Below are 13,049 nucleotides of genomic sequence, written 5' to 3' on the forward strand. Positions count from 1 at the left end.
GTGCCATCGCTTATCAATGACATCCCATATAGGACCATATTTATCTTGATTCCTTGCATAAAAAGCTCAAATGGCCTCTTTCACCCTATCCATGTCCTCATAAATGTAACCCATTGAGGGCTTCTCTCCATCAACAATCCGTAGGATAGCAATATAAGGCTCTGTGAACTGTAATCATTGTGAAAAGAGAAAAGTAAGCTTTAACTTTTCCTTTTAAAAATGAACAATGTGAATGTCAATGAAGTTATGAACATAAACAATTGTTTAAAACTTTTACAAAAATGGTGAAATGAAATTACTTCCACAATCTCCTTGGTGGGTTTCCAAAAGCCACTCTCATAAAAAACCATATCAACCACCTCAACTGCTGCATTGAGCTTTGCATATGATGAACTTGTAAGTCCTCACATACAAACATGCGTTTCAAACCAGCCTTTGACTTAAGCAAAGATTGCAACGTGAAAAAACTTGTTGCAAATCTAGTAAACCTTGGATGAGACAACTCTTTTGTGTGTTTTGCCTCGTAATGTTGAGGACCCAAACATGATTATATATGAATTTACAAATATTTTTTGCTTACTCTATACATTTTTTTATCCAAGGAATTCTACCTAGAACCTCCAACATGAGGTCAATGCAATGGGCAACACAAGGGGTCCAAAATAAGTGGCGGGGCCTCTCCATAAGAATTCTACCAGAAGCAACATAATTTGCTGCATTATCTGTCATAATTTGCAGCACATTCTCCTCATCCATCTCCTTCAACACTTCCTTCATTACCTTACAAAGATACTCTGTATTTTTAGTCTTCCCGGAGGCATCATTTGACTTCACAAACACTGTAGAACCTTGAAGAGCACACAAATATATTGAGAGGGAGGGTGAATTAGTATATTAACAAGTTGCCAATTTAAAACTTTTATCCAAATAATCAAACTTCAAATGCTGAAATGAATAATTATGCACATGAACACATTAACACAATGATTTACGTGGAAATCTAATGGGGCAAAAAACCACGAAAAATAATTGCTTCTATATATATACTTGATCTATAACAAATTGGTTAGTAGGCTCCAACCTACTAGAGGCTGCATTCTCTATGTTTACGAGCACTGACTCATTGGAAGCTCCAATTCCCAAACTTTGCAGGCACCGACCTATAGGAAGCTCCAACTCCCGCTTTTGTCTTTGTGAGCACCAACCCACTGCACACAAACTGTTCTTCCACCTTTACGATGTTGATTTCTTCAATTGATGATGGATATCTTTAGCGCACAAATCCTTGCACTATTTTGCTTTGCACACTTCTATAATTTTCTTTACTTCAAGTCTTGTTATAAGTCTTCTCACAAACTTCTTCTCTTTCAAACTGATATTTGTATTTATCTGAAATATTCTCCTTAAAAGAACAACAATCTTCCTTATTGAATTTCTCTTTTATCTCTTTAACTTGCACTTAAAATATATATATGTCAGATTTGATAAATCTAAATATATAAATCTATGTACACTATTACTTCGTTATTGCTCTTACTCTATATTCCTTTCTCTCTTAATATTCTGAAATAATCTTCCTTACATCAGATTCTGCATGCTCTGAAATAATCTTCTTTTATATCTTGCTTACATCTGATTTCTTCACACTATTCAAATGATAAGTTTTCTTGCAATGGTGCACCCGGTTCTTTTTCTCCCCTTTTTAATCTTATTCTTATTGACACATATCTGCACTTTATTTACTTCTTATTATTTACTGATATCTGTACACACTTCATTCACCACTTGATTTTTTTTTTGTAACAACTCCAAATATATATCTTTTATATGTAAGAGATGTGACTTTTGAATTCTGAATGTGTCCTTTCTTCAATCATACTTATTCTCTCTTTTTCGAGTATTAATAACTATCTTAACATATCACAACTTTATATATTTTATTACTAATTCCATATTAATCGCACCTTTTATAATTTCTGGGGGATTTTTGTTTGGATTAGTTTCTTTTAATAAGGATGCCACTCTTATCATGACTGTTGATGTCATGAACCCACCATTGTTTTATTTCTGATTCTCATTTATTTAGACAGGAACAATATATCGACGTTGCTTCTAAATTAACCATTGCTTGGTATTGTTCTATATACAAATTCGCTGTTGTAGCTTTGTGGTTTCCTATACCACGGTGTAATGTGGTCTTGACAAACTTCAATTCTGGACACATATATTTATAAGAAACTGAAACACATTGAATCCTTCATCATTTGACTTAGGGAATTCTGACGTGGATATCTTAGATCGATAATTTTCTCTTTATCATTTTGTTGCAGACATCAAACATCTGGTCTGCTATCGATATTTTTCTCCAAATCAAATTGTTCATTTCATATATTGCTTGATTGCTGTTGCACTTCGAAAATCCCTTCTAGTGCTAATACGAAACTCTCTTCTTACCCAGCGGAGTACTTTTTGATAAAAACAACATGCTTTGATAATCGTTCTGAAGGTCTTTGTATGCCTCTTTATGTTTCGAAACTTCCTCATCTCTATCACCGTCTTTCCGTAAAACATACACATGTTATATGTTGACTCATTGCTGAGTATTCATCATTGAAGTTAGGCGCGTGCTTGAAATTTTAAACTTGATGTGTATGATGGTCCTGTGTATGTGTCTATGCATCTGATATTAACCGCATTTAATCTTACACTCCCTTACTGCAGCACTCATACCCGATGGCTGTTTGTCTTCCATGGCTTCCTCAATGTTGACTGGGAGAATTCAAAAGTCTTATGTTCCAATTTTATCAATACCATACGCTGTTTATAGAATCTTCTTTTACAATACTATATGCTCTTTTTATTTTCAATATCAATGCTGCTTCATAAGTTTTTGCCAAATTAACGGCACATGCTTTTCATATTCCATAGGTGACTGCCGTAAAACTCTGTTGACTCAACCTGGCTTGGATTTAATATGGTTATTGCCCCCATAGTTACCATCGACCCTTGGCATCCTCTATTTCATAATTATCTCCATGATACCTGAAACCTCACATGGATAAAGTGATATGTATTCTCCTCTGCAGTTTATTATGTTTTAAATTTGAATGCATACATACTGAAAACTCCGGATACTGTCGTTATTCATGCCACTGTGCATATATGTATATTTTTACTTGCATGGTTCTTTCTATACTCTGGCTAGGGCTACTGTCTTTGTGATGCTATATGAATTCCATGATCTTGCTTTTTCCACAGTCTAACAATTTAATTTTCAGATGAAGTTTCATATAATTCTTTGGCTTCATAAGAAAAACCTGTCAGTCTGTGGTTTACAAATTACATATTTGATGGTAGACCATGATATATTTGCTGGGCATGGTTTAACTTCTATTTCTTTCTAATTTAACAATGCAACACTGGTTGCTTTGTGTAGCATGTGTGTGTCTATCATTACATTCTTCCACTAATACTTCAAGATATGCTGACTTGTCTTTTCTTCATAGATATCTAATCTCAGATGTTTGTCTTCAGCTCTGTGTATTATTGAAATATATATATACCATATATATTTATAATTAAATAAATATATACTCTAATGTATTTGGGTTTTACATAGTGTTGATGGCCTTCTTCATACATAGCTTGGTATGTAGATTGATGCTTCCTTCATAGCTCTTTTAAGGTATGATATCATTTTTCTTATGTCTTATTAATATCAATGTTTGAATCTTCAATTTAAACAATTTCTTCTATATTCGTATTCATTTTATCAACTTTATATCCATATCTCTTCATGACAGTTTGTCCCTTTGACATTGATGATGCTTATAGTTTTGTTCATCCTTTGACATTAATGACAATGCTTTCATCAATCTCTCGGACGCTTTTGACATCAATGACAATGTTTCCATCAAATCTGAGAAAATATAAAGAAATTTAGTACAATCACAATGATCAATCAATTTATTGCTAACTAACTTTTAAGTTCCTAAGTACAATATTGAATTCCCTGATGAGGAGACAAGAAAACTCAGAAGTGTTCTATGTGTTCTATCAGTCCATCCATTGGTCATGATGTTGCAACCCTTCATGGCCCATTCTTTATACTGCTCCTCAATTTCAACTTTAACATCAGCCACTCGTCAGGCCAAAATAGGACCTTTTAGCTCCTCATCATTAGGGGCTTTGAATCCCGGACCACAAACGGTAACATCTATGACAATTTGCCATTAAGGAGACGTAAAACAAATTAAATAAACAAATAAGTATACTCACTAAATTACTAGTAAGAGAAGTAAGACATACAAATTCACGAGTCTTGAAAGCAAGAGAAGACATACAAATTCACGAGTCTTGAGAGCAAGAGAAGACATACAAATTAAAAATTAAAATAATAAGTACCTTGCTATGTTAAATGGAAGGTTTGTAGAAGAAGAAATCTCCAAGTGCCAACTTTGCTTGCTCATGCTTCTCCTTATTCCAAGCCATGCCTTCAAGCGACAGTTGTGCACCTAGAGTTGTGCACAGAACAAAGATGGAATCAAGTGAGGATCTTTGGTTACAAGCCTGAGGCCCAATGCTCACGCTTTAAGATGCAGTTGTACTAGTAGGTGGAATTGGAGGGTGACCATGATAACGTGAAGAGCCCTCTACACTTCTAGTTCCAGCTAACTGTGATGCCACTAAAAGAGCTTGCATATCATGCATGATATCTTGGGGTACTACCTTGCATGGTTTGATATCATGCCTTGGTATACGTGCAAGGTGATATTTCAATCTATTAATGCCTCCCCTATTATATCTTACCATACAATGCCAACATTGAATGAATCCTTTTCTATGGCCAAGAATGGCATGTTTCCAAGCCCTATCCCTTGCTACTGCAACAAGGTCAGCATCGGGGTTAGTTTTAGGCCTAATTCCACTACCTTCATGCTGAGACATGATGTTGCTGCTGCTGCAATATACCATAGATAAAAAAAAAGCATCTAGAATATAGAAAATTAAATTTACAAACTTCAAGTTTTTCATCAGCATAAAATGGAACAAATCTAAAGAGTCCAAACAGATGCAAATAAGAAAAAGATTTGATAATGTAATTTTTTTATTATAAAATAATACAAAGAAATGTATCTTACCTCTCCAAATTTGCTCTAGAAATGGAAAACTCCAAAACCCCCATACTCTTCTATCAAGTCTTCTTTCTCTATTCTTTTTGTTTAGAAGTGATAGAGTGACCTTTTTAGGTCTTAGTCATGCATTATAAACCAAAAACTAAGTTGCCGATTTAGATTCTGGTTCTGGTACGGATACAAGGTTAGGGTACGTTGGTACGACAATTCCCCCCCCCCCCCTTGCGGATTCAGGTTCGTCCGTATATGTATGTATATATGTTCAATCATCGAAGTTACATATATAAAAAGAAGAGTGATCCTCATAAATCCATAATGGCCAATAAAATTATAAATAAATAATTGTATTACTGATATAGTTTCAGCTTACATGCATTACAAATTGACATCAATCCGAACATGATCAATAAACATAACTATGGGCTGGCTTTTACAAATCTATCAAAATTAATTTAATCAAATCTACAAATAAAAAATTTCAATCCCTGACCTTCAAATGAATTGAAGTAGAATGCTGTTCACTGCTGTCATAAACTAAAGGCATTACATAGACCAATTTTGACTTGAATAATATTACCAAACTGTTGCAAGACATTATCTAAAATTGATACAAGAGCATGCTGATGAACAAATCAGAAATACATACATAGACTGACCTACTGCCCCCCGGGATTTCGTGGGTACCCAAGTTCTTTGAGGGTCTTTCACAGAAGGACCCACAAAGAACCCATTAAGTACCCCATAAGAACCAGTACCAAAACTGTACCAGTACTAGGATCCGGGCCTAAACAGCAGAACATGGTAACTGAGACCAAAAAAAGAAACCATAAGTCATTCAAAATATTTTTTTTCACTTTATTGGTGTTGTCGCTTGACTGAGGCTTGGCGAGTCGAGCAAAACTCGATCAGGACTCGGCTGAGACAGAGACTAGAGGTAGCCAGCCTCGGCAAGGCAATCTCATCTGGGGACTCATGAGTCCTGGGCAGACTCTCTGAGTCTTGTAACGCTGATTTCAAATCATCTAAAGCAAATATATTCAAAAGCTAAGTTATAGGAGTTTAAGTTATGAAAAGTCTGAGTTAAGCATTTGGTCGACTTTTTCTTGGCAATTATAAAAGCCTTCATTGGTGATAATTGATTCATTCATGACTTGGGAATTTGAAAATTTTGCTTGTGTGAGGAAGAAATTGAGACAAGGGTTTCAAAATGTCAGTTTCAGGAATTGCAAATTCTGCACTCTCATAGCACTTTGAGTTGGTGCAACATTCCAATGAATTGGGCAGGTGCGTTGGTTACAACCAGTGAACCCAGAAACTGAAGCAGTAGTCTTGATTTTTCATCTCAAAAATTAGGAAACTCTCTTGTAGAGAAAGATCCCATGATTTTTAGGAGAAAATCAGGCAAAACCTAGATATTATTTTTGAGGAAATAATTATTGTTAACTCAGATAATTGCAACATTAATCATGACATTTTGTGCAAAAAATCAGAAAACCCTCCAGTTGTGAATGAACCCACGATTTTTGTTGGAACATTAATTATTAAATTTTGTGCAAAAAGTCAGAAAACCCTCCAGTTGTGAGCGAACCCACGATTTTTGTTGGAAAATATTGAGCAAAAAACAACAGACGATTGTGAAAATTTGGATGCAATCCACAATGATTTATTTGTAAAAAAAATTCAGAAAACCCTCCATGTTGTTACGTTCATAATTTGAAACTTTGGTTTTGAGGGAAAGCAGCAAAACCCACATAATTACAATGGTAATTGTATATTAAAAAATGAAAACATCTACAATACATAGGCAATTACTTTATGGTGTTTCTAAAAGAAACAAATGTAAATAGAAGTCGGAAATAGAAACTACCTAAACAAACTAAGATGACCATTAAAGAAATGTTACACTATTTTAAATACTCCCAATCCTTCCTCAATCAACGATGAGTAATCTCTGTCAATTAACAACTCTAAAACAGACAGAGATAAAAACAAATCGGCATTAAAGTTCGACTATAATGTAATTTTTTAATGAAACCACAAAATTCCTGTAGATTGGGTCTCTCACTAATCTGGAAGATGTTGCTTGATAGCTAAAATGAACTTTCAAACCTTTCTTTTATAGCCTCCAAAACGGTATGGTCCTTTCCTCTTTTGCCTTTTTAAATATTTAATTAAAATCGCTCATCTCTCCAAGGTGCTGTGTAGGTCTCAAAAGTGGCCCTTTGTTGAAGCATATCACTTAACCTTTAATATATTTGCCCATATGGTCTTTGCCAAAATATTTTTAAATAATATTAAATAGCTGGTTGTATTGGTGGCTGGAAACTGACTTAGTAAAAATAGTATGGGAGAACTGAACAAAAATCACTGTGGAAAAGGGCAGTATGAACATCATAATTTCTTGAGCTATCTTGCTGGATAAATTGTCTCCAAAGTTCTCTAACCATAACACATTAGCATACTGGAATGCACTGGATAGGCTAACAATCCACCATACTGAACTGGTTAGGAAGGGGACATGGTCTTAGTACACACTTTTGTTTGTTACTGAATCCAACTAGTTTTTCCCAAAAATGTGCTTTCCAAGTTCTTTATCTGTCAGAGCTATAGTTAGCCTAGAAGTGAGACTCATTTTGAGTTCCATCATCGACATCCTGACACATAGTACACACTTTGCCTGTTTTCCTTTATGAACATTGAAACGTGAGACCCATTTGATTATGATTGGTGCCATTGAATCTAAATATTTAGTTTTCTCCATTGAATTCTAGGGCTGATCATCTTCCCTGAAAATTCTCTAAACGAGTTTGGCTCCCAAGGTTATATTGAAAGCTTCAATATAAATCAAATTTGTACCTCCTTAAAACTTCAACATGCGTATTACATCACACATCGACAGAGCATTTTCTTCACTCATTGTTTCCCTGCCATAGGAATTTTCTCATACTGCTCTTCATTGGGATTTGGATGGTTTTGGAGGCTTCCCTAGGCTCACAATAGAGAAATAGACAGAGGTTGGAGAATTTTCTCAGAAGGTGAATGTGAGCTGCTAATTTCAGCAAGCTTACTCTTCAAACCTTACATTCTTACCAGCTACGCTTCTTTGAAACATTTGGGTAGGTTGTTGCTACAGAGGTCTGATGCATTTGTCTGAAAAGAGGTGTGTCCACAATTTTTTACTATGAAGATGGTCACTTTCAAATAAGATTCTCCCTAAAGCCTTCAGTCTTGATTGCTCGACCATGATGGAAAAGAGGTTTGAGGAGATGGGATCACATTTTAGCATTTAACAGACATTACAACATCATGTAGAGTCTTTCCTGTCTACAAAACCACTTTTCTCCAGTTAAAGTAGGGATAGTAAAATAAGTTTTAATGGTTTGAGGAGATGGGATCACATTGTAGCATATAATGGACATTATAACACCATGTAGAGTCTTTCCTGTCTACAAAACCACTTTTGTCCAGTGAGAGTAGGGTTGGTAAAGCAAGCTTTGATTGTTCAGCCATAAGTTTGGTAATCTGTTTGTACATGGAGTCTACAGAGGGACGCCTAAATTCATTAAATGATTGGGTATCCTTGTTTAGTAGTAGAGCCAATAAATATTGGGTTCAGTTGCCTTGTGTTTTCATCTTGAGGTGAGTGTTTTTATGTTCTGCATAGTTGGGTGCTAGTATTTCCATGTGCTGCTGCTCAATAATGGAACAAGGAGGTTTGAAGAACTCCTGAGCATTTTGTCAGTTCCTTCTGAACTCAATTCTGGTTGATACGAATCCACCGCCTCTGGTGTTCCTTTTTATATTTTGCAAAGCAGGTCTCTTTTGTTTGATTCTTTCAATCTCAACATCACTTATAACAGTCTATTCTTTGTCACAGGCTTATAGATAGTTTTTAAAACACAGGGCTTCCATGTATGAGTGGAAATTTTGTCTTCGTAGCAGAATGATGTTCTAGACACTAATCTTTTTGTATGCCGGAAACAAATTAATTTATTTTGTGATGTATGCATTTTCACTTTTCCTTTACAGGAGCAGTTAGAATTAGAAGGAGGACGATATTTTGACATGGATGCATTTAGTCAAATGCTCTTAGTATCTCAGAAGGCTTCTGACCTGGGTAACGTGCATTTCCTCACAAAGGCAGGTTTTTTCTCGGTGAATATAAATTAATTTGAGTTCAGAATATAGTAGTTGAGGAAAGCATCTAATTTTGTAATTTTTTCCAACATTCTGGTTAGTTTGTTATATTTATATTCTTTTCAAACTGCAGATAAGCTTTTTGGCTTTTCATGGAGGGGATAAAATACATCTTCCAGATGGAACAGGAGCAGTTCGGGATTTGCATATCTCACCTGTTGGCACAGGTGAACCCGGTAGATTGGCTTTAGTAGCTTCTATGGGAAAGAAATTATCACTTGTCAGGTGTGCTTCTGTAAAACCAAACAAGGATGTATTTTGAGGATTTGTGGAGGACATTTTCTGGGTTGTACTTCTTTATAGGCTGATTTATATGGTCTTTGAATTGTTATTTTAAAAAGGTTCAAAGAATTGATTGCAATAATCTTTGTTGCATGACAGCTTACAGACTAAGAATGTTGTGTTGACATACAATTTAGAGGTATACATCGCACTTTACAACATACAATTCTATTGCTTTTGTTTTTTTTGCTTCCTTAACCTTTAGTGGTTTGCAAACATCAAGAACTTATGGCATTTATGCAATGTGACTAAAGATAGTTTGGCTTTGACAACTTCATAACTTTTTTGCCTTTTTAAAATTTAAATCCATTTTCTAATACTTTTGGCATAAATTTGAAACAGAGGCATGAGAAAGTAATGTAATATTATATGTACTTGTACATTTAGTTCCAATGTGTGACATATTTAACTTAATTTTTAAATTGTTTTTATCCGATAAATACTTATAATTTCTTTTATGATATTACACTTTTTTAAAATGGCAAATTAAATTGCATTAATCATAGAAGAAAAATATGTATTTCAGAATTCTAGATTATGCTGTATCATTCATAGTAAAATTAATTGAACATGAGAACAATATGATAATTAAGTCTACAGGTTGATCTCTTCGCAGCTTTAAGAAATGTAAAATATTCTCAGCGAAAAGTGTAAAGTATATTTCATTTTACTTATAGGGACTTCTGAAGTGTTGTATTTTGAGATTTAAATGATTTGTTGCCAAAGGATGGTTGATAGTTATTAAGCTTTCACATAAGCTTTTCTCATGTTTTATAATATCTTGAGTTGATATTTCCCCAAACTTATCTCAAAAATACGATTCAGAATACAAATAGATTTGCTTATGCAATAAACTATCAAACTTGACCAGCAAATAACAAGAAATGCATGTAGAAAACCTCATATCCAGAAATTACAGTAGCATGACCAAAAAAACTCATACGAACTCTTCCGAATATGTTATTGCATTATACATCAGCAATACAATAACCAATGATAAAAAATCCAGTCTTAAACACAGTATTACCGTCAGATTGGAAAACTAAGAAAGAACCTGTAAGCTCATGTGAGTCATTGGGTGTGACGTCTCCACAGACAATGGGGTTGCGTTCATCGTCTACCTGCACGAGGGTTTTTGTCCTTAGGTTGGATGAAAGATGAAACTTTCACGACAACTCTCCAAGTGTGAAAGTGAAGTTTCCTTCTTTTAATGCTCCAAGTTGTGATCCTTCAACTCCTCCCTCCTGTCTTTTTGTCTTCTCTCCTTTTTCTCACCTTTTGGCTCACTTTAATATTGTTGTGCCACATTTTGTCACTACAAAATTGTTGGTTAACAGTTTGTCTCCTTATTTTTGCTTTATACCTTGACTCTTTAAACAGCCCAATGCCTTGTGGAGGACAAATATGTTAACAACAAAATGGGTCAATGTAGTAATCTATCAGGGACCCCTAAATTGAAAGCTACAACTCTCTTTTAAATGCAAGATATGCAATGAATGTTGTTTTTTGGGTTTTGGGGCTATGCTCTTAACCAGATGGCAGAAAAGACAAATACCAAGTTGTTCAACACCTTAAACAACTTAGGCAATTGAAAGGGGGACTAACTCCCAACATGCAATCTATTCTAATTTAGACGCAAGGAATGGAAACATGCATAGCCAACTACGACAACAGGAAGAAAGGAAGAGGTGTTGTAATAGGTAATTCCTAGATTACACTATTAGCTGATGTTTTGACAATACTTGGATTGTCTATCTCTCAACTACACCACACTCCAATTTTTGGCTTCCTTAGGCGACAAACTATACTAAGCATAAAAACTATGATGTACAACACAAAGAACAAAAGAGATGCTTATGCTGAAGAAAGTAAGACATAGTCTATTTTAACGAAGAAAATAAAACCAAGTTCATTCACATTCATTCAATTCTCAACATTAGCACATTCATTCCATACACTACACTAAAACTAAATGAACAACAAAACTAAAAATGGACTTAGAGTCGCACATAGTAGTCCTAGCTACAGGGGGTTGCCCAAAAGTAATTTTTGCCGATCTTATTAACTTCTTAAAAGGTCATTACATTTATAGGCCTTCTCAAAATGGCCAGTTACATTGGATGATCGCTTGTAGAGCATCTCTGAATAGAAAGACTAGAAGTAAGACAAGCTTGAATCATTGTCCATTACAGAGATTGACAAAATGCCAAAAATGGTTATAAAATGAAAGAGAAGGGGAAGAGTGACAGATGTATGAAAAACATCAGAACATCATGTCTTCTTAGGAGTAACTGATTTGGCTCTATAGGCTTTCATGGCATCAGTTACTTTGTCCAGTTCTTCGACATTTGGAATGATGATGTTGTCGGTTCGGACCATCCAGTAGTCATGCATCTCCATTAATTCATCTATTCTGGGCACCCTAGACTAGAACTTTTACGATTCTCTCATTATGGTTGCATCCATTGCTGAGAGTTCGTGGATCTTGGACACTTGGAAATTGAGTGGGTCAACGGCTTCATCGACAAATGCCAGGAACTTTGATTTCATTCTCTCAATATCCGCAAGCTTGCCATTAGTGGACACAAAAGACTCAGTGTGCAATATCTTCAAATATTGAAACAACTTCTCTATGACCTTTTGCACCAGGTCGTGTACATCCTTGAGCTCATTTGCGGACTTCATGGAGCTTTCTATGAAAAATTCCAAGGATTATTTCCAGTGAAACATTGACTCCTTGCTTGTCTTAAGGATCCCGTGAGCAATGGCTACATTTGTCTTCATGTCTATTACTTCTTGTAGAAGGGCCAATTGCGCTGTTAGTCCATCTGCTGCCTTTTGTATGGTTCTCTGATGATTTAAGGCTTCCTCCCTGAGCTTGTGAGCATCCAACACTAGACTTCCCAAGTTTTCAACTAATAGGAGACCTTGAGCCTTCATTTGATCTACCAATGCTCGACCAACCTGCCCGAATTGCCTTTCTTGTTGCAGCTTAAGGAGTAGATTTTTGTACTCCTCTGCATTCGGGTCAAATTGACTTGACAAAGTGTTCTGGAGTGCAAACCTTATGTATTCCACCAATTCTCTGTTTGGGGCCTTCAATATCTCCTTTTTTGCTCTAAGCTCTTCTAGCTTATCTTTGATTTTCTCATTGGTACACTTCCACATGTTTACCATGGAGTCATGAACTGGGATGCGAAGATCCACTGTGCAGATCTGGAAGTCATCCATGGAAAGCTCATGAAATCTGCTTTCCTTCTGTGGCTTAGCAATTTCAACTAGCATATGGCCAGTTGTTGAATCCGTAGCCAATGCAACAATTGTCTTCTGCTTTTTCGTCTTCTTGGATGGCTGAGAGGAAGTGACTTGTGTGATCAAGTCCTTCGATGGAGCTGCTTCCTCATATCTCCTCTTCTTTCTATCAATGGTCTCTTC

The 13,049-nt window shown here is 35.5% G+C and overlaps 1 protein-coding gene across 7 annotated transcripts in view; it reads left to right on the plus strand.

Moving 5' to 3' along the window:
* The window catches only part of LOC149542530 (uncharacterized), a 98,398-nt gene that overhangs the window by 61,150 nt on the left and 24,199 nt on the right, over positions 1–13,049 (plus strand). For 4 of the 7 annotated variants that reach the window (XM_089797462.1, XM_089797458.1, XM_089797460.1 and 1 more), the window contains exons 10-12: positions 9,165–9,290; positions 9,406–9,557; positions 9,714–9,753. In XM_089797462.1, the coding sequence (XP_089653588.1) occupies positions 9,165–9,290; positions 9,406–9,557; positions 9,714–9,753 (318 nt within the window). The remainder of the gene's footprint in view (positions 1–9,164; positions 9,291–9,405; positions 9,558–9,713; positions 9,754–13,049) is intronic. The other 3 variants (XM_089797459.1, XM_089797463.1, XM_089797465.1) reach the window with 1 other exon arrangement.

The sequence above is a fragment of the Cupressus sempervirens genome, chromosome 8 (assembly GCF_028749045.1).
Source record: "Cupressus sempervirens isolate cs-2001-9-10 chromosome 8, ASM2874904v1, whole genome shotgun sequence".
NCBI lineage: Eukaryota > Viridiplantae > Streptophyta > Pinopsida > Cupressales > Cupressaceae > Cupressus > Cupressus sempervirens.